This window comes from Schistosoma mansoni, chromosome 7 (genome assembly GCF_000237925.1).
Source record: "Schistosoma mansoni strain Puerto Rico chromosome 7, complete genome".
NCBI classification, from domain to species: Eukaryota; Metazoa; Platyhelminthes; class Trematoda; order Strigeidida; family Schistosomatidae; genus Schistosoma; species Schistosoma mansoni.
Genome location: NC_031501.1, coordinates 8,486,390 through 8,508,046, shown reverse-complemented (window position 1 = coordinate 8,508,046; position 21,657 = coordinate 8,486,390). Strand labels below are relative to the sequence as shown.

At 36.7% G+C, this 21,657-nt stretch overlaps 1 protein-coding gene and 1 non-coding gene across 2 annotated transcripts in view; one reads left to right on the top strand and one right to left on the bottom strand.

Annotated features, from left to right (window-relative positions):
• Smp_126490 (PIM1 peptidase (S16 family)) overlaps positions 1 to 21,657 on the bottom strand; it is a gene marked incomplete at its 3' end in the record, with an annotated part of 41,341 nt that overhangs the window by 16,209 nt on the left and 3,475 nt on the right. The window contains exons 3-11 of the mRNA XM_018798768.1: positions 21,293 to 21,547; positions 18,365 to 18,456; positions 15,881 to 15,997; positions 14,051 to 14,109; positions 11,188 to 11,486; positions 9,132 to 9,189; positions 8,125 to 8,199; positions 6,623 to 6,900; positions 5,331 to 5,419 (exon numbers count right to left, since the gene is read on the bottom strand). Of these exons, the coding sequence (XP_018653677.1) occupies positions 5,331 to 5,419; positions 6,623 to 6,900; positions 8,125 to 8,199; positions 9,132 to 9,189; positions 11,188 to 11,486; positions 14,051 to 14,109; positions 15,881 to 15,997; positions 18,365 to 18,456; positions 21,293 to 21,547 (1,322 nt within the window). The remainder of the gene's footprint in view (positions 1 to 5,330; positions 5,420 to 6,622; positions 6,901 to 8,124; positions 8,200 to 9,131; positions 9,190 to 11,187; positions 11,487 to 14,050; positions 14,110 to 15,880; positions 15,998 to 18,364; positions 18,457 to 21,292; positions 21,548 to 21,657) is intronic.
• On the top strand, positions 18,141 to 18,212 carry Smp_tRNA_02101_Pseudo_TTG.1.1. The gene has a single exon. It is a non-coding gene (tRNA).

Sequence of the window (21,657 nt, the reverse complement as noted above, 5' to 3'; positions counted from 1 at the left end):
CACTTATCGACTGAACAAAAGATTTATTGATCAGAATTGAAGGATGGGATTCATTACATAACCTAAGAATGATAGCTGTGAATAGTTAACATGACAATCTTCAACTTGTTGTGCTAACAAGGTATGGCAACTTGGACCGATGCATAAATGTGCCTGGTCCTACGTTGTAGCTGACTGGCTGACTGAACATGAAAATGGTTTATGATTAATATTTCGATTATTCTAAAACGAAATCTATGATAGATTTTATGATGTTGTTCGAAATTTCTACTCGTTTTTTCCCTACACGAAGACATCTTGTTCGGGAAGAACTTTGTGAATAAAGACTGATCTTTTTCTTGTATTCCGAAAAGGTAACCAAACATCTGTATACTAAAGGTATACGATTCCAGTTCAATGATATTTTGTCTAAACAAAGTGATTATAAGAAACATCCTCCACCTCCAGTACTGATCTTAATCATGAGTAAAGCAATGATAATTATGGAACGTAAAAGATTGAAGTCATAAACAAAACAATATACTTAAAAAGGTGCATCATGGCATACGATCAATATCTGAGATATAGAAATTTAACGAAAATCGATAAGTCCCCTTATTTTACTGTCACCAAATGGATACACATATACTTGCCAAAGCAACAGTTCAAAAACAAAGAATATTGAAAAGAACAAGTGTTTTTAATGATTTCATTATCAATGGTTTTATGGTTATAAGTCCATCATTATTGCATTACAAACGCCAAAATGAGGCATGCTAGTGAAGTTAAAAAAAGATTAACTTTTGTATCTGTTAAGACATAAATACTTTAAGTGTTTACAAGTGATTGATCACGGAGTAACGACCAATATCAAACCCTTCTTTAATGCTGATCGAATTCCATCGATCAAGTTGTAATGTGATCAATAATCTAAGTGATTTGACATAGCGTAAGGTAGTGGTTGAAAGGAAGTTGTCAAGAAGACCTGGACTTATGTTTCATGTTAGGTGACACGAAATCGAGTTCGTCAGGGAACGTCAGTCCCCTCAATCTATCGATGAGTGTTAAATAGCACTAAATCTAGATTAAAGGTTTTCAATTGATTACCTCCAACCACCACCTCATATACTTTAAAACTGTGTCATCTGTAAGTTAGAAAGGTCATTTTAATGAGATTGAAATAATTTGTTGTAAGGTGTTTAGTTACATTCAATATAAAACAAAATCCACAGTAGGAGAAATTTAATCTCGTTAATGCCATGTAATGAGAGAGGTGTTATTAAGGTAATTATGACAAGAAATTCATGTGAATTAGGGAGGATGAATATGTAAGTTGAGAATGGAGAGGGCCAGATATAAACACAAGGGGAATTAGGGCATAAGGGTTTACAATGTCTAGAGTTTAGGTATATAATGATTTAATCGAAATCCAGAGTAAGCATAGAGGTTAAACACACCTCTTTTGGAAACATAAGTTAAGTTTTCCGGAGATCATCCGGATGACTTCCACTATGTCAAGAAGTTGTATTATTGTTCTTTCAGAGATTGTTTAAAACTTGATATAAAATCAAGAATTCTTTATTTAGTTTAATGTGATATTGGAAGAAAGCTAGGGGCGGCTAGACCAAAACGTGGCAGAAATCCATGAGGTCACTGACAATTGGACTGAACCATGTTGATATATGTAGACTACCTGGTTGGGATCCGTGAGATGATAGCAATCGATGGTTAGAGACCTTGAATGACATGGCTGAAAATCGTTTGCAATGGTGAAGGTGCATCCACTCTCTTTGTTCTTTCAAATTCTAACCTTTCGAATTCTTCATGTCCCTATCCTTTTTCTCTTTCAAATTTATTTCACTGGATTATACTCCTTGAATAACATCTTCAAACCCTAATATTTCACACTAATGCTTATAGTTTTACTACAACAACTGCAACTCTGTGCTAATGTGGTATGGCAACTCGAACTGATGTACGTACGTACGAAGTTCTACGTTGTGATTGATTGACTGACATCTATTAAGTGAGAAAGAATGAGACCATTCATAGATTTCATATTACTTTTTCCTAACCATATTCACTAATAAGTAAGGATTGAAACCCTATAGAAACAGTCTATATAACTCGCTTCACAGAACCAATTAAGTTAATCAGATCAAATTTCTCCTACAGTATGTTTTGTCCACATTAATTATTTTTTGTATTATATCGATTACAATTTGACATTTTTTTTATTACCACCTTATAAAGGATACAGTATTGAAATGTTTATGGTATATAACCCGATGTAAAAGTTTACTATTTTTTTCAGTACATAACATAGTCGGAATTACTTACACACATTCCATAGTTTGAATAATGTAACATAATGATGAAATTATTAAAAAAAACAATTATTTAGAGGGGGGGGATGGTCAAACCTAAACATGGCATTAATCTATAAAGTTATTAACTTCTAATCTGAGCCATGTTGATTGATACAGATTACTTGATTTAGAATCTGTACGACTATCAAAATCAATAGTTGGAGACTCTGCGTGATATAACTCAGAATCGATAACAATGGTGTAGGCGCATACACTCTTTGTCTTTTCTTAAATCGCCAGATGAAAATTATTATCAGAGGGGGGTTTTTGTGGGGATTTCAGTAATTTTATAGTTGAAATCACGAGTCAATTGAAGTTAGACCATCATGGAAAACCTGGAAGCATTGGACGGCCGTTTTACGAAAACCCTTTTTGATAATAATCATATGCTCACTAGTGACTGGCTTCAAGAGATATTTCCTGGAGTTCTAGTGAGAAGCAGTGACCGGTGGAGTTCAACCAGGTCTGTTGTGAGATAGTAACTCACTGAAGATGTTGGTGGATGTGTCGCTCAATTTCGTGGATCAGTTGAAGTTAGACATTAACACAGTTGGATGCCGGCTCAGTGGTTCCAGAGGTTAGGCGCTTGCGTCCTGACGTCGAATATCGCGAGGCGCGATCGTGAATGGGCACTGCTGAGAAGCCCCACAATATGACGAAACGGCCGTCCAGTTCTTCCAGGTTTTCCATGGTGGTCTAGCTTCAAATGACTCATGATTTTAACTATAAGAAGATGAAAAATACTTTATACCTCCCTTTCTACGAACTAATTCTTTCTTCCTGTATTATATCCTTATATGAAATGCTTTTTTTACTACCATTGAAGTAACTAACTCTATCAATCTCGTGATTATCTCGTTGTGTTAATGAGATGTGGCAACTTAAACCGATGCATATATGTGCCTGGTCCTACGTTGTAGCAGACTGACTGACCGAATTTTTCTTTGCTTTTGACTATTCCATAGGGAATTATTTAATTATTGCAAGACAACAGTTGTCAATTGAATAAATGGAGTGATTATTTGTATTATTAATATTGCTATCGGTATGCTATTTTTATTTGATCATACTATTGTTATGTTTACTTCTAAATTATTGCATTCAGAGTTCGATAGAAAATGCTGATGGGCGGCCTATGCTAAATCATTACATTGTGTGGTTTTCGTTTGTTCAATAATTAGAACGTATGTAACGTTTGTTATGCAACTCATATTCCAGTCGATGTCATCGACTTCTCAATACGTTAGTACAGTCGAATGTAAGAACAATCCACTTTTCCTTTTGAAATACTTTCCATCAACGTCCTACTGACTGCATCCATGTGAAAGAGTTTCCCTTAGAAAGCAACAGAATATAAAAACAGGAGTCCAGGGGTTATGTTGGGTAATCTTTTGCGGAGAGTCCATCTAGAGGTGAGGAATCTAACAACTCTGACTTGAGACTAGTGATGTGTATGGGCTTCATGATTCTCGGATATGAGCCGACTAGAGTAGCTGGCTATGATGAGACTACATTTCATAATGCTACTACAACAACTTATGTATGAGACCTTCAAGCGAGATCAATCAATGTTCCTTAAAAAATAACCTGTCTGGTTTGAGAAACCGAGTAGTACTATATTTCTTAAACCATAAATAAGCAACAGGAAGTTATTCCAAAGAACACTTATTCCATACTCAGTCAGTCAGTCAGCTACAACGTAGGACCAGGCACATTTATGCATCGGTCCAAGTTGCCATATCTCGTTAGCACAACAAGATGAACACCACATTCATAGAAATAGTTAATTTAGTGGTGGTAGTATATAAAAGATAGGTTGTATATAAGGATATAGTATAGGAAGGAAGACAAATATGAAGCAATTTAATCTCAAGGTTTAAGGGAAGATAAAGAGTGTATACACATACGCAACTGTGATCGATTCTGAGTCATGTCACATAGAGTCTCCAACCATTTATTACGATAGTCACGCGGACCCCAACCAGGTAGTCTGCATCTGCCAACATGGCTCAGACTAGAAGTTAGTGACTTCAAGCACTGATGCCATGTTTTGGTTTGGCCGCCCTTAACTCTTTTCCAGCCATCCCCTACACTAGTCAACATTGCGCGTCGTGGTAATCGGTGTTCAGGCATACGTAGCACCATCTCAGTCGATGAAGATTCATCACCTCATCAACTGATTTACCATCATTCCCTAATACCCTGTGTCTAACCTCACTATTACTTACCCGGTTATCCCAGCAGATGCGAGCAATATTTCTAAGGCATCTGTGGTCAAATACTAGTAACCTACGAGTATCTTCTACTCTTAATGGCCATGTTTCCGTACTTGTGGAAAACTTCTTTGAGCCCATAGAAAAGTATTAATTCAACCTTAACAAAGTAGGATGTTCATGGTATTCTTAGTACGAATATCCAAATCTACTTATCATCTGAAAGGATCCCGTAACTGTGAAGGAAATTAATGAGTTTTTGAGGTTTTCTATCAAACTTGCTGTAGCGAACTTCCCGACCGAATTTTATTAACTGGGCCATAAATTTAATTATTGGAAGAGTCCACTTCAATTTAAGTGGTCAGATAGAAGGTATCACATTAGATTTCTGATTGGTTGGGCTAATCAGACGTATATCAGTTTAAGGGTAAGTAATAGGTATGAGGTGTTGATAGGTGCACGCTATTTATAAACAAGTCTGTATACATACTTTGATTCAGTTAGCCAATAAAACTTCCTATCTATTCCTTATATTCTTAACTAAATGATGGTTTGGGCCATTACACAGAAAGCCTACAGTTCAGTATCAACGTCAAATGATCGACTAATACAATATCTTCTAAAGGAAAACGAGGATTAAGGGCAACTACATGGATCTACAGACTTATATTAACTGTATTGTATTGGTGTATTACATTAAAATGTTGATATTGTACTTTGAAAATGATTATTTTATAAGGAAAAACCAATTCAAAATAAAATTACTGACTTGAATTCTGAAGAGTGATTATCTAAAACGCTTAATTTATTCAATTCTTCATCGATCACTTCCATAACACTAGATGGAACTGTTAAATCCTGAAGGAAACAAGAAGAAATAAGCATAAATCGTCTTGCTGTAACCGAATTTTATATATGTGTTTTATAAATGTTTTTGTAAAATTTACGTTGAATAGAAAATCCTCAGAAATATTTAGAAGAATAAAAGGTTATTCCACGGACATCCGTCTCAGATGGTAAGGTTTCACGAAGTACGGAGCTAAGACAAAAAGATTGTGTGACCGGCTTCGAACAGTTGTCTCTTGGGCACTGCGGTCACGCTTTCAGATCACTAAAACCAACTCTAACCCAATTTCCTTTTCAGTTCCTTTTAGAAGAATCCTTCCACAAAGTGGGCAACCGGGAAGTGATAACCACCCTTATACTTCTAACAGCAGTCAAGATTGACTGAAAGGATTATAAGTCACACTTTGATTAGATAATTACTTATCTTGTTACCATATTTAGTATGTTTCCACAACTGTCATCTGTAAACTCACATATAAACTCGATTTTCTGTGCATAGATCAATTTGAGCACAAAGTTTCTACTCATAACTCGCATCTTTTCTCTACTGTTTGGGCTCAAGTGTAAGAGTTATCTAAGGGGATAGGGGAAGAGGCTAGGAAGTTAGCAACGAATGCTCATGTACCAGACGTATCAAGTTTTATTGGTAAGTTAACAGACTGGAGTTATCCTCGACTGTCTGTTATGGAATTGTTCAGTGCAGTGCATGCACCTCAATATAAACTTCAGTCTCGTGCTCAAATAGATGGATTTTGGCTGGTCATAGAATTCAAGAAGTATTTCTCATTCCATCTACGACTCGCTAACTGTATTGAATTGAATCTTAGTGTTGTTGTTCAGATTGAAATTGAAATCCAATACCTTTAACTTTAAATATGCAACGTGTCATCCACTGAACTACTGAGTCAAGATAACCACTAAATTCTTTAAAAATGTATGATGTCCAAATGATTATTAGTAAGGCTTTGAATTAGCCTGTTGAATCTAGCTGATGAATCCCAAAGAGGACGAAACACTCTTCCTGGACTCCACAGGTGGCTAAAGTCCATTTATTGTAAATAACTTGTTAAATAATGGTTATATTATCGAGACAATTCATACAGGATGCACATAGATGTCAACAAAAATCAGCTGAAACTTAGTCTTGAATATCAAAAAGTGGAATAATTTAAACCCTTACTACTAATGATACAAAATGCTTGCTCACTCACTCACCTTTAAACGCATACGAAACTTTTCCACAATTGTATCTTTATCATCTTTCTCTAAACCTAATTCTTTTTTAATTACTTTCAATTGTTCTGATAGCATATAACGTCTGTGTTGCTGTTTAACTTTCTCTTCAACTTCACGACCTATTTGTTGTTGAAGTCGACCTAATTCATATTCTTTTTTAACTAAATTTAATGATAATCGAAGACGTTTATGAATATTCATTTCTTCTAAAACTGCTTGTAATTCTTCTGTATCAGCGGCACTACACATTGCGGCTCCTATTCAATTGAAATAAAATAGTAAGTAAAAGACACACGGGTGAATTATTGTAAGGTTCTGTAAAGATGATTTAATATGAATTGGTTATACGACTGTAGAAACCTAAGAAACACTGGGCAGTTATTTTGTTTACGCATTGGAATCCTCAAGAGTTCACGAACACGACCCAATCGGGGATCAAATCTAGGACCTTTAAGCATTACAATGAGATTAACTTCAGACCGATGAGTTGAAGTGCGGTGTCTTACATTTATAAATTCAGTTAATTAGCGATATTCTAAGCAAAGTCAGTTCGTGTTGTGAAATCAGTTTTCAGGTACGGATTTAAAGAAAGAAATATCCTGCCTCTAGAATGTATCGAGGTCGCTAGATAGGTAGTCTACCCAGGCCTTTAAAAGCACGACAAACGAAGGTTAGAAAAGTTTATTTTACGGAACCTGCTTCAAATGTTTCTCAATTTCTGCTTATACACTTGTCTCATGTCTATCTCCGTTGTTAAAAATGATCTCTGAAGGTGTCCTCAGCAGTCAGGATTTAAAGCTGCTTTGCTATTTCAATTTCTCTCGTTTTCAAGTCGCACCAGTGTCACCATCCCTAGAAGATAATATTGCATCTCATGAATAAAAATAGGCTACTACAACCGACTAAGTCTAGTGAGCGAAACAGGGTAAACTAGAGTGGTGATCGAATTGAAAACTAGAAAAACTGGCAGGCATTCACTGTTGAATGTACAACCATATTTCAGTCATGCAATACTCGCTTATTAGGACCACGCAAATGTGGTCACGCATGACTCCTAAAATGTTTAAGCAGCTTTTACTATTTTTCCTCTCGGGAGAAGTTCATGTATGTGCATTGGACAAACTGTAAGAACATATATATATATATATATATATATATATATACTACAAGTGATCAAATCCCATTGACTATTGAGGACACTTTAAAAATCAGCATACTTATTGACTTTATATTGGGATCTTATTTTATTTATGAACAAGGATTCCCATTTTTGCATGCAAACATTTGTACGAACGCAACATATTTCATTGGTCACTATGAACAAAGGCATATTTTCTCCAAGTTGGTTTGCTGTTCTTCTAATAAGCAAATGTATTTCCCTTACCTTGATTTATCGCAAACAGATATTTGTTGAATCAAGATACCATACATCAAGGAATAGACCGATGAATACAGCTAGACAAAAAAATATATACACCTACCTAAATCGCTGAGGTATACAGGATTATCAGCAACACGTTGTCCAGCTTGGAGCATCGCAAGAACATTTTCTCTGTGTAATTAGAAAAATGAAAAGAATTCTTTTTTAGAACAAAATAACAGTGAGCAAACTGACACAAAATCTATGCAGTTTATATACTCAAACTGAAGGTATCATTTTTAATGTGAGGGCTGGCCAAACTGAAGTCGGTTAAGCAAGATGCAAAATACCTGAAATACGACTACACTACTTTTAAATAATTAGTACTGCTGAGAGGTCTCGTGCATAGACGAAACAGCCGTCCAGTGTTCTCAGGTTTGCAATAGTGACCCAACAATGGTCAGTTCGTCATATCAATAATTAGTATTTATTGTTTAGCAAACGTAAAGTATACAACCGAGGCCATACTCATTGAATTATAGCCATCCCACCTCCGACACATACTTTGCCCCCAAATGCCCTGGTACAGCCGAGAGTGGGGAAAGTCCGCTCTCACTCTCCAAATGCTCTCACATGGCCACGCGTATATAGCCTGTACCAGGGAAGTCCTACTCACTGCCTTCTCGTGGCGGGGGTGTTGTTCACGAAAGTGGGAGGACGAAAAGCGAATGTCCGGCGCTTTAACCGGGTTGGTGGACACGGAAAGTCCACCTGGGGGAGTTGGAAAACCAATCAATATTTACTCTGTGAATCTGATGGGGCTTTCTAGTCTCTTCTTGGTGTATTTATCACCTTAAACTAATTATAATTAATTGTGGGACCATCGATGATTCATTTATTTTTACGTATAAACAACTCTTAGGAAAGAAGACAGTTTTCTTTTTCTTGTTTCAATCGACATCAGTTGAGTTATTCAGGTTAACTTGAGACAGTATTCGAGTGTACGACTATTGAGATGAAAAGTCAATCGATAATTTAGCCACCGATCTGCAAGGTCTTCCAACAACAACAACAACAAGAAACAAAGACTTTTAAGATGGAATATCAACTGTATTAGAACTTACCGATATACAGGATTAAGGCTAATTATATCACGGATTGTCTTTACAATTTCAGCGCTTAAAGCCTAAATAAATAGATGAACAAATAAGAAAGAAAAGCTGATAGGATTTAAAATGTGACTAAAGTTTGATGACTTTGATAAAAGTACAAAACACAAATGAATATTTAGGACTGCAACTGGTCAGTCTCTAATTGACCATATGTGCATACTGTGTGTATTGCCTCGATATAGCCTTATTTCACAAGCATTGTAAGCAAAGATGGATAGTGGCTAGCAGTGGAATCCCAGAGTGAACATCAACTCTGAGATGCAGGTACATCCAGCTGATGAGTCCCATATAGGATGAAAAGCGCGTCCTGGATTCCACTGCAAGCCACTATCTATCTTTGCTTACAAATGAATATATTCATTAATTCATGAAGTGTACATAAACTAACCTTGAAGTGAAGCGTTCATTTTACACTTAACGCTTTTTCTCTTGTGTTCAAGTTGTTGTTTAGATTTAGCTTGGGGTTACTATAAGAGCTTAGGAAACTGATTTGAGAGTTGCGTCAGAAGATTTATTAGTAATGATGGAGAGAACTACAATGAACATTTCTTTTGAACAACTAGAAGCCTATATAGAGCGTCAGGTCAAACGGTGTGAACAGTCTCAAATAAGAATCATGGAAGCCCTTAAGCAGAAAATATGCATGTTCCACGCTTCTGGTGAACTACAAGTAACAAATACCGATTCAGTCATGAATGACATCCATGAATTTAACTTTGATGACCTAGCACGTTTTACTTTTGAGTCATGGTTCAAGAAATATGAAGATTTGTTCCATATTGATCTCTTGAGACTAAATGACGCTTCAAAAGTCAGGATAATTTTAAGAAACTTGGAACCACAGAACTTGAACACTATAGTAAGTTAATTCTCAACAATTAGCACACAATGCATCCAGGAGAATGTTAAACATCGCTGATGAGACACATTGTGAAGTCGCGGTCAAGGAAATAATAGAGGAGATAATATTTCTGATAGAACGTCCATCACTTGGCTGGATAGAGAAACTGAAGTTAATAGACTGTCCCATAAACTTGATCTGCAACACCAGTTGTACAATAAAAGTGGAAGAGAAAAATTTAATGGAGGCATTGTTAAAACTACATAAAATAGTATTTAGTGACGGGCATGGAGGATGCACTAGATTCAAAACTACTATTACCTTTTGACAGGGATTGAAGCTAGTGTTTCGACCTAAAGGACCTGTACCACCCTCTCAGTGGTTGAACAAGAGCTAGGACGACTTCATAAATTGAGTGTCATTGAACCTGTGAATTTCTCAGAATGGTCTGCACCGATAGTGGTAGTAAAGAAGACTAATGGTAGCGTCCATTTATGTGCCGATTACTCAACCGGGCTAAATGAAGCCCTAGAAACATGAAGAAGCTAATCTGGTAGCAGCAATGGAGACAGAGACAGAAGTTCACTGAGTGCTGGAAGACGCGGTTGATGGTCTACCCGTTGACTTTAGGACAATGAAAGAACCTACGAAAAATGATAACATATTAAGAGAAGTTAGGGGTTATCTTCTCACTAAGTAACCAAACCGTCATTTTCAAGGAGAACTGCTACAACATTTTCGCAGGCGGGACTTACTTATGATTGTCCACTCATGTTTTATGTTCGGTGACAGAACCGTTGTTCCAAAAACATTGCGCCAAAGGGTTCTGAAACAATTCCACAGCGGCCATCCCAGTATCAACTAGATGGAATCGTTGACTCGAAACTACGCTTACTGACCTACAATGGATCATGATATCGAAACTAGATGCTACAACTGTTCACAGTGCCTACAAGCAGCCAAAACTCTACCTTTGACCGAACCACGGCATTTGGCGTTTGATTATATTACTGATTAAATGTTACCCTAGACGGAGTGTTTTAAGTTGACATTTCACATCTCAATTCATTAAATCAAAAGCTGCGTGTATAAATCACTAAACACAACGGAAACAACATAGAAAAACTAGAAAAACAGGACAACTTAATGTTAATCTTATCATTAACATTACCTTAATTTCTTGTGTGTTTTCATACAGATCATGATACAGATTAATTGTTTCACCAATTAAAACTGGTGAAGAAGCACCAAGGTCAACGTTGTCCGATATTGTGGTAGCATTGGAACTATTACTGCTACTACTAATACCACTAGTATTGTTATCTGACTGATTTTCACCTTTCATAGATGTGGTATTTTCCGAAGATGGCGATGATGATGTTTGATCATTTGATGGTTTAGAATTTAAAGATTCTGTGAATTTGACCGCTGCACGTTTAGCACGTCGAATTAAACTGTTACGTTTCCCGACTACTTCGTAAAATGTATATAAAGCAGAATAATAATAGATTAAAATACAACATAGAAAACAATGAATACAAAAATTAACACTAATCGGTCACTGGGTGAAAAATAATTTCATGTTTAAAATGCAATGAAAACAACTCTCTTGGACTATAGCAATTATCATTCGAAATTAGTCACTAGAAAGCATGAAATGAATTTTAAGTGTAGAGGGTTATGGAGATTGTTGAATTTTATAGTTTTACATTGTGAGTTGATCCCAATTACAAAAATCATTGGGAACCAGGTAAAAAAAGGGTAGTCATTTTATCTTAGTATGACACTATCCACAAAGGTGAGAATCCACAACCGCCTCAGGGGTCGAACCCAGGGAATTAAGGCCTTGCGGCAAATGCTTAACCTGTATTCCAATGGTTTGCATCGCTAACTTCAATCAGCCCCGAAATGCCCTGGTACAACCGAGAGTGGGGAAAGTCCGCTCTCCCTCTCCAAATTCTCTCACATGGCCACGCGAATATATAGCCTCTGTCAGGGAAGTCCTACTCACTGCCTTCTCACAGCATTACTGTTGTTTACGAAAATGAAAGGACGAAAAGTGAATGTCCGGCGCTTTAACCGGTTTGATGGATACGGAAAGTTCACCTAGAGGAGTTGGAAAAACCTCATTCCAAACCAGTGGTGCACATGGGCTGACTTCAGTATCCTGAGGGAACAAATGGCGTATGAACCAATCGCTGGTCACCGGCTACCATGGGACTACATTTCCTCACGATGCTCCACTGCCTTGTGGACTAGACCTTCAGGTCAAAGGCTTGGGATGTGGCCCTCCTGCTTCAGTCTGGGCACCTGGGCAGTATCACAGCCCTCACACAAATCAAATGAGATTTGTAAGGCTCATATGTATCTGGTGCTTCCTTGTACCAATATTTATGTGTTTAAATAATAATAATAATAACTTCAATCAATGAGCTACCACAGGTGATGCCTTTCTCATCCCTGACATGGTTGAGCAGTCGTAACCAATAGAGTTTGGCCATGTTAGGCGTCACATTAATATCATCAGTAGTAATTTCATATTTCCTGAATTATTAGTGCTAATAAAATTCTATCGACAAAGTGGCCTCTAATCAAAGGACAGTATAAAACAATGTGTATTAACATATCTGGTTAAATGTTGTAAATAGTTAATAATGTCGATGAATATATCGATTATTTGGATGTACTATGTGTTTCGATGGCAAAATTCATGCAGTATAACTAAATCATGCTGATTGAACCGTAAACTGACCGATTTCATTAACCATTTTTTGCGATCACACCATTTTGGAGAGTACTATCATCGCTATTTAAATCGAATAAAATTATTCGAAGCAAAACAAAGGATCTGGTGGTTAAACGTCGAATTCATTGTTCCAATACTAAACAATGAGTCTGAGCCTAGGTTCAGCCTCGATAATTCTGCTTACTGTTTGGACAACTTCATTTCTATTCAATTTTTATATTATACTACTTACTAATATTAAGTAATTTATACAATTATCCATAATTTTTAAACATGTCCCATCACTGTAAGCAGAGATGGATAGTGGCTAGTAGTGGAATCCAGTTTGACGCGCGTTTCGTCCTATTTGAGACTCGTCAGCTGGATGTGCCTGCATCTCAGAGTTGATGTTCACTCTGAGACTGACCAGTTGCAATCCTAACAAATCGATGGGAAGATTCAAACAAACAATACTAAATGAATGTCCCATCATTGATTTATAATATTTCTAGGTGTTCACATGAACCTGTGACATTTAATTCATCAATTCCCGTAACCATAGTCTCTTAATATACTAAACAATTCTTTTCACTCTTAATACATCTACCGAAAAGTTGTTTATTCATGACAATAAATATACTTTGCGCGAATAGTTTGGATTTATATTTGTTGTTTGAAATTGTTGAATTAATCCGACTATTGAGTGTTACTTCTTCGATCATACATTGACGTGTATAGATGCCTAGGACAATTCAAGAATTGAGGGTTTTTTTTACAATTTATCACTAATATAATCATTCTAATAAGAATATCGAGTCTTATACACTTAATACATTGGTTCTAATTGAAATTTTATACGTTACTCCGTCGTTCAGTTTGAATATCCAAGTGGATTTAACAACGCTACGTCAGTTCACATAACTAGTTCATTTTATATTAATGCTAACGAAAAGATAGTAAGGTTTGAGAACCATATACTCTAACATGCATTCGGTTATCAAGTTATTTTAAATTTTATCAAACAGACAACTCCAACGTAGAGTTTGATATAGATGTATGTTTGCCCAAGTTCTCATACCTGATTATCATGACATGATGATGATGATGATGACAAAATAGATCGAATAAATGTAGCAGCAATAATAAAAAGGAAGACTAAACCTTGTGATTATAGTTTCAGTGGAAAGGTTTGTATGAAGGAATTCTTGTCAGTAAGGAGTGATTGTATTTGAGTCATTTTGAACGATTCTGAGTCATATAAAATATGTTTTTAATAGTGAAATAATACAGATTATTACTGTATACTAACCTGGTAAACTGGTCTCTTCTTCTACGGTATCTTCACTAACTGGACGAATCAGTTCAATGCTAAACACAATATACATGTATAATTAGAATAAATTTACAATAAAGGAAAGCAAAAATGAAAAATCATTGCGAGAAAAACTTTGCAGTGGAAAAATCAGTGTCGCTAGAAGTACTGATTGTTTAAGGGAAACACTTTACTACCCCCTATGCATATGTATATTCATCAGTACGACTTCACCCTTGGATCTTAGATTTGCTACTTCTAGTCTTACCATTTTACAGATCACTTATCAGAAACGGTGGGACTTAAAAGAACAACCGTTTCAGCCAACATAACTCAAATTCGTCATCATGATAAGCAAAATTGACAACTACGTCAGGGTGCCTAGCTACCAACAACTCCAAATATATGTTATGTGTACACAAATGTAGTAAATAAGAAACACACAGTGTGTAGTGATAGAAAAGATCATACATAGAAGATATGATTCAAGAAAATATAAATTGATGAAATACAAACAGAAAAAGGTTATTAAGAATTTAGCAGTTCAGAATTTGGAGGAAGACAAGAATGGATGCACCTGCGCCATTCCAAAAGACTTTGAACCATGTCAATCAGAGTCTTAAACCACTGGTTATGATAATCATGCAAACCCCAAACAGGTTATCTACACTTATTAACATGGTTTGATTCAATTATCAATGACTTCATGGACCGATGCCATATTTGGTTTGCCCTCCCCTAACTTTTTCCCAACCAACTCCTACACCGGAAAATGTCGCCCGTCACGGTAGGCGGTGGTTGGGGACACGTATCACATGTACCAACCACTTCACTTGATGAAGATTTACTACCACTTCAATAGGTTTGCCATCCTCACACAGTATCCTATTCCTAATCCAGAGATTCCTTAATTAGTGATCCCAAAATACCTGAGCTATGCTTCTGAGACACCTATGATGAAATACAAGTATCTTACGAATATCCTCTGTTCTTAATGGTCACGTTTCATACCTAAAAAGTAGAACGGAGCAAGTTGCTGCGCAGTAAACTCATTCTTTGGTTGGCGGACGGATATTTTGCCTGCGCCTTCGCCCCCGAATGCCCTGGTATAGCCGACAGTGTGGAGTCATCTCTCCCTCTTCAAATGCTCTCACATGGCCACGTGCATACAACTACTGTCAGGAAAGTCTTACTCACTACCTTCTCGCGGCATTACTGTTGTTTACGAAATTGAGAGGACGAAAAGCAAATATCTGGGGTTTTAAACCAGGTTGTTAGATATGGAAGACCCACGCAGAGGAGTTGGAAAGCCCTGATTACAAAAAAATGGTGCAAATGGGCTCCAGGATCCTAAGGAAGCGAAAATGGCGTATGAACCAGCGGTTGGTCACCGGCTACCATGGGATTACATCTCCTAACGTTGCTCCACTGAATTGTGGATCAAACCTTTAGGTCGAAGGCTCTGGGTGTGGCGTTCTAAGAAGACCACCTGCTTCAGTTTGGGCACCTGGGCAGTATCTCAACCCTCGAATGATGACGTGTGACGCATATGTATTGGATGCCTCCTTAATATAATGTTTATGTGTTTAAATAATATAAATAAACAATAAAACTCATTCTTTGGTTGGTAGATGGGTATCGCGCCTACGCTATAACTGACGGAAATCGACACAACCAATCGAGCTTTAAAAGCATGCCCACACCTCACCTCTACAAATGATAAAGAATCGTAAAACTCGATTTGAACAAAAGTTCTAACAGGGTAAACATTGAAAAGAAAGAACAAGAACATAAAGGGGAACGCATTTCATAAACAAAAAAACTAACCGACGATGCCCAATAACTAGTAGTCGAATTTTCGAGCCTAAGTCATCCCATTCAGGAATGTGTACAAATGTGCCAACTCGATGTAATTCATCCATACTATTTGCAACATCTGACTGTCTAAAAGAAGCATCAAAATCAAGCAAGTGAATTACAAACAAGAAATGGATGATGCTAAGATAAATCGTCATTTAAAAATGGAATGTCTGTGTTAGATCCAAACGAAGAATAAATGAATGGTAACCGCTAGGATCTATGTATGGACTGTTATTACGTATATTATTATTGGATACCTATTAAGTAACTAGATTATATGTATATTCATATTCCTTTTGTCATAAGCTGCCATTTGACATATTGACTACTATCATACGATTTACTATTCTTAAGTTATACTCAATCTATTAGTTACGGTCTCACAGTCACATACACTTTGGGCTTGATCTTGTATAATTATTGGTTTTTATTTTATGATTTCATGAGATCTGGCCTATTTGCACACAAACTACGTATGTCTGAACTATGCGATTCATACGGTGGAGGCTGATGTTTGCGTTCTGGACTGAACAGGCCGGGCTAGCCGAGAAGTTACTCTACAGATGACCAATAAGGACTCAAGGCTTCACATGCTGGTTAACGCACCATTGGCTTAGCATAGGGACAAGGTCATAGAAGTCAGTATTCTGATTGACAATTCAGTCACATGATATTTAACGGGCCATAGGACATACCACTGTGTATATGGCTCTGAATCACATCCTAAGTACGTGGTAATACCACCCAATTGATATCATAGGTAGATGGAAAGCGAAGTTTCGACCTGTGCCTCAGAATCAAATGATTTAATCACTATGAAATGGAAATACACTTCAGTAATATTATCATCTGAAGTATAATAAAACAGGAATAGTGCATAGACTACTTATGTTATTGAGAACAACAAAAGATCATGAGAGAAGAATTCACTAACACATGTGTATTTTGTTCGCATGCATTTAAATAATGTGAGCTATATCGGTTTTGAATTGAAATGAATCGTGTCATCATCCCAACTAATTATAATTATCTATTTTGTATAGTTCATGAATCATCATCTAGTTGATGTTTAGAGTTTTTGTTGTTTGAGTATCCCTAAACTTCTTAGCCTTGTATGAATGCAAGTTTTTGACCGATTTTGTGGGAGTTAGCAAGTTATTGTATTTAAGCAAAGATAATGACTAGCACTGGGATCCAGGACCTAATTTTTTTTATTTTCCGTTTAGGAATCGTTTGCTGAATTCACCATCAGTTCAGTGTTTGATGTTCATTCCGGGACTCGAACCCAGTGGCGAAGTGACTATTAAACACTGAAATGTAGGTGTATTCAGCTAATGATTCGTAAATGGAATGGATTCCACTGCTAGTAACTATTTATTTTTGCTTCAAATTCTTGTAACTGATGGTTAAATTTCGAGGAAATTCATTAAAGATGAATATATACATGGAAAGTTACTGGTCAATTGCAGTCTTCAATATCAAATAATAGGAAGATTTAAACGCTTGTAAATGAATTATAATTATCTAATGAAATTGTTATATCGTGTGGCCGAGTTGCTCTGTTTATATATGACGTGACGATGCCGCCAATTAGAGAGAAGTGATTTATTGATCGGACCAATGACACACGAAATCCGTAGGAGCAGTCTAGAGCACTTGTCGATCTTTCTACCTGCCTAGCCTAGCCCTGCCTAGTCCAGAACACCAATAACACCCTCTGCAATAGGAATCGTTTATTTCAAGCATACTGGGTTTGTATACCAAACAAACTGACCACATCGTACCATAAACTAGAAAATAACATTTGTACAAGATTCAGCTAAAAGTGGCTGTGAATAGGGGGGGGGGCAGTAATTAATAGACTGGGCATAACTCAGGAATGGTAAATCGTACAGTAATAGTTCATAAGTCAAAATAAAGCTTATAATAAGAGGGGCATGAATACAAATAGTTTAGTTACTTAACAATTATACAATAGGAAATACACCTATCATATTGGTCCATAAATAGTCCTCAAAAGTTGCCATTCATAATTCTCTTCGGGATATAACAGAAATAATCCTCAATTGTTTGTTATCCTACAATATTTCACATATCATTGAACAATACTTATTATGATTATTCAATGAACTTAATCATATAGGTAATACTGATAACTTTACAATTGTGGAATAAAATAACAATGGATTTAAACTTCACAACATTGCACAAGCAAGTGGCTATCAGGATTGAGTAGCTAAGTGGATAACGCGATGACGTTTGAAGCGAGAGGTACTGGGTTCGAGTCCCAGAGTGAACATCAACAAGTCTGAGATGCAGGTACATCCAGCTGACGAGTCCCGAATAGGACGAAACGCGCGTCAAACTGGATTTCACTGCTAGCCACTATCCATCTTTACTATAATATAGTGGAAGTTTAGAAAAAAAACTATGGTAGAAACTATGACTTACTCTGTATTTGGTTTCTTTAAAAAGATTCCCGCATATGGAGTATTCAATTTAATTTTTCGACGAATGAGATTTATCAAACGTGAATCAGTAATCTTATTGTTTTTTTGTTGAAAGAAAAAGAAAGAAAAAAAGAAGTGGTAAGAATATAAATTATGGATGAACCAATCAGATTTACGATAATAGTTCTTGGATTTCGGCGCCTTCTTAAACATCTGGGATACCTGTTGCTGTCATCTATATATTTCAACAAGTCATGTAATTTCGTTTGTTTTAATACATCATTATGGCTGCTAATCGCATAACCTATTCAAGTGAGTTTATGAAAAGTATATAACCTTTCGCTGTAAAGGTTACAAAAGGCCTAATCAGAGTTATCGTGGTTGCTGGCAATATGCAGCAAAAAGAATGTACATTATTCAGATGCCGATGGACTGAACTGCTAACTGGCGATTACTCAATATTTGTCGTCAGGATCGACGAAGAAGTAAGAAACGGAAACTTATTGAAATACTTTTTGCCGAGAATCCTATATTGTATATAATATTGAATAAAGCTAATACCAATACTAATAATATAAGTTATGGACGAGTCAATCGGATGTACGATAACAGATCTTGGATTTCGGCGCCAAATTCATTCATTCATTTGGCGAAATACAATTTTGGCATTTTAGCTGATGTCAGTTCATGATGAAAACCTCAAATTGAATTCCTAATCCTAACCATCGCTTGTGTATAAACCTGTTGGATAAGTTATGCACTGGATATTATGTAATACTACTCATAACAACAAAAAACCCTGTTTTTTATTAAGAAATAATTCTTAAAACCTGTAGTTATGAAACGTTATGAAATAGATTGGCCATTGGAATAAAATATCCGTGTGAAATAGGCAGATCAAGTAATCTATTACGATCTGGATGTAAATTTAATGCCTCGTAATGCATTAAGACTCAATAGTAGTTGAGTCCGATAAGTTAATTCTGACCAGTAACACCGAGATAACTATTTGGGGTGGTATAGATATTCATGTTCTCCTTAACCTTTCGTACAAAGAAATATGATTGGAGCAAATTTTGTAGCTATTTTCTTACGTGTTGTGTCGGTGTCAGTTATAGACAACATGGAAGCTGGTAAATATTTCCAAAGCTGCCTCGAAATGATCTAAAAACAAACATCTACGATCGAGGATAAGATTTGAGAGAAACAAATAGAAAGCATAACACAATTTTGAAACTAAAAATCCAGGACGCAAAGAATCCATACATGTGAGAACCACGTCCCATAATGTCTCTAACTATTCGTCAGAATAATTGTACGTACCCCAACCAGGTAGTTGAGACTTATTAACACGGTTATTAAGCAGTCGACAGTTACATGGACTGATAGTAAGACTTGGTTTTGCCACCTCAGCTTTCGCCAAACTTACTCTTACTTCATATATCTCATTAGACTTCGAGGAATGTGGTAGCTGAATATACGAAATAAAAGTCAATGAAGTTTCATAATCTTATCCAACTGGTTTACTTATTGTCTTATGTCTAACCTCGATAATGCTTACTTAGGGGTCTCGGTAAACCCAGACGAAATCTCAGCACGGATACAGAAGGCTCGTCTAGCTTTCGCCAACTTGCGTCATTTATGGCGTAGGCGAGATATTCGAGTAGACGATATTCGTAGGCTACTAGTGTTCGATCATGGGTGTCTTCGAAGCATTGCTCGTATATCCTGGGACCACCGGGTAAGTAATGCAGTTGTTAGGAAACGGGTACTAGGCAAGGATGGCAAATCGATTGATGAAGTAGTGAAACTTCACCAGTTGAGATGGCTGGGACACGTGTTATGTATGCCCAACGACCGACTGCCCGACGTGCAATGCTTTATGGTGTAGTAGATTGAAAGAAAGCTATGGGCGGCTAGACCAAAACGTGGCATAAATCCATGAAGTCGCTGACAATTGGACTGAGCCATGTTGGTAGGTGTAGACTACCTGGTTGGGATCCGCGAGATGATAGCGATCGATGGTTAGAGACCTTGAATGACATGGCTCAAAATCACTTGCAATGGAGAAGGTGCATCCACCATTTGTGTTCTGTTAAATTCTAATCTTCTGAATTCTTCATGTCCCTATCTTTTTTCTCTTTCCAAATTTATTTCACTGGATTATACTCCTTCAATAACATCTTCAAACCCTAAGCTTTCACATTAATGCTTATACTCTTACTATTTCTACCACTATGGGATTTGAATCGACAACTGCATCTCTGTGCTGATGTGGTGTGGCAACTCGAACTGATGTACGTACGTACGTACGTACGAGGTTCTACGTTGTGACTGACTGACTGAGACGATGCTTCGAATATATGTATGGTTAAATACTAGTAACCTGAATGTCGCGTAGGAGTAGGCACGTGTAGACAGTCAACAGAAGAAAAGAAACGTAGGATATGACATAAAAGTTTATTGCCCCTAATTGGGATAACAAACTAATAAAATGAATGGCAAGAACTCGAACAGCAGGAACCACTGTCTAGCACGAAGAGCAACGCTTGCTAGTGCAGGAGTAGATCAGAAGGCTAGGGGCGGCCAAACTAAAACGACCATGGAGTCATCTACCGTCGATCTGAGCTATGTTGGTAGATGCAGACTACCTAGTTAGGGTCTGAGATAACCACGATCAGTGTCTAGAAACTTTAGGTGAAGTAGTTCAGAATTGTTCGCAATGATGCGGAATCACTCACTCTTTCTCTGAAATTTGAATTTGAGTGTCTTTTCAGGCATAATTTTGAAATCTGTCCACTTAAACCACATTTTCAAGGCCTAATCTTTCAACACATGTATCTCAATCAATAAACACGTAATGTTTATTTGAAATGATACCAATTGATGACTTTATGCGTATGCTATACATACGTACATACATACATACCTCAATCATTTTAACAAATTTTGGAAACAACGGTGAACCGGATATTGCAATCACTGGTACAATAGGGAAATTCTCTGGGATATTTTGTGGAGACAATGCTAATGGTGGAACTGCAGGAGGGAGTGGCGTAGATGATGATGGATCAGATTCATGTGCATTTGAATTAGGTAAGCCATCTGGATCAATACCACTATCATCGTCTGACGAGCCTTTTCCTGATGAACTTGAAAATGCATTTTTCGGTATGAATTGGATCTATAGATTGTTTTTTTAAAGTAATGAACAGAATATTTGAAAAAATACGATGAGTGATAGATAGTTTCATTACTAAACGATAAACGCATATTCACAAATCGTAAATTTCT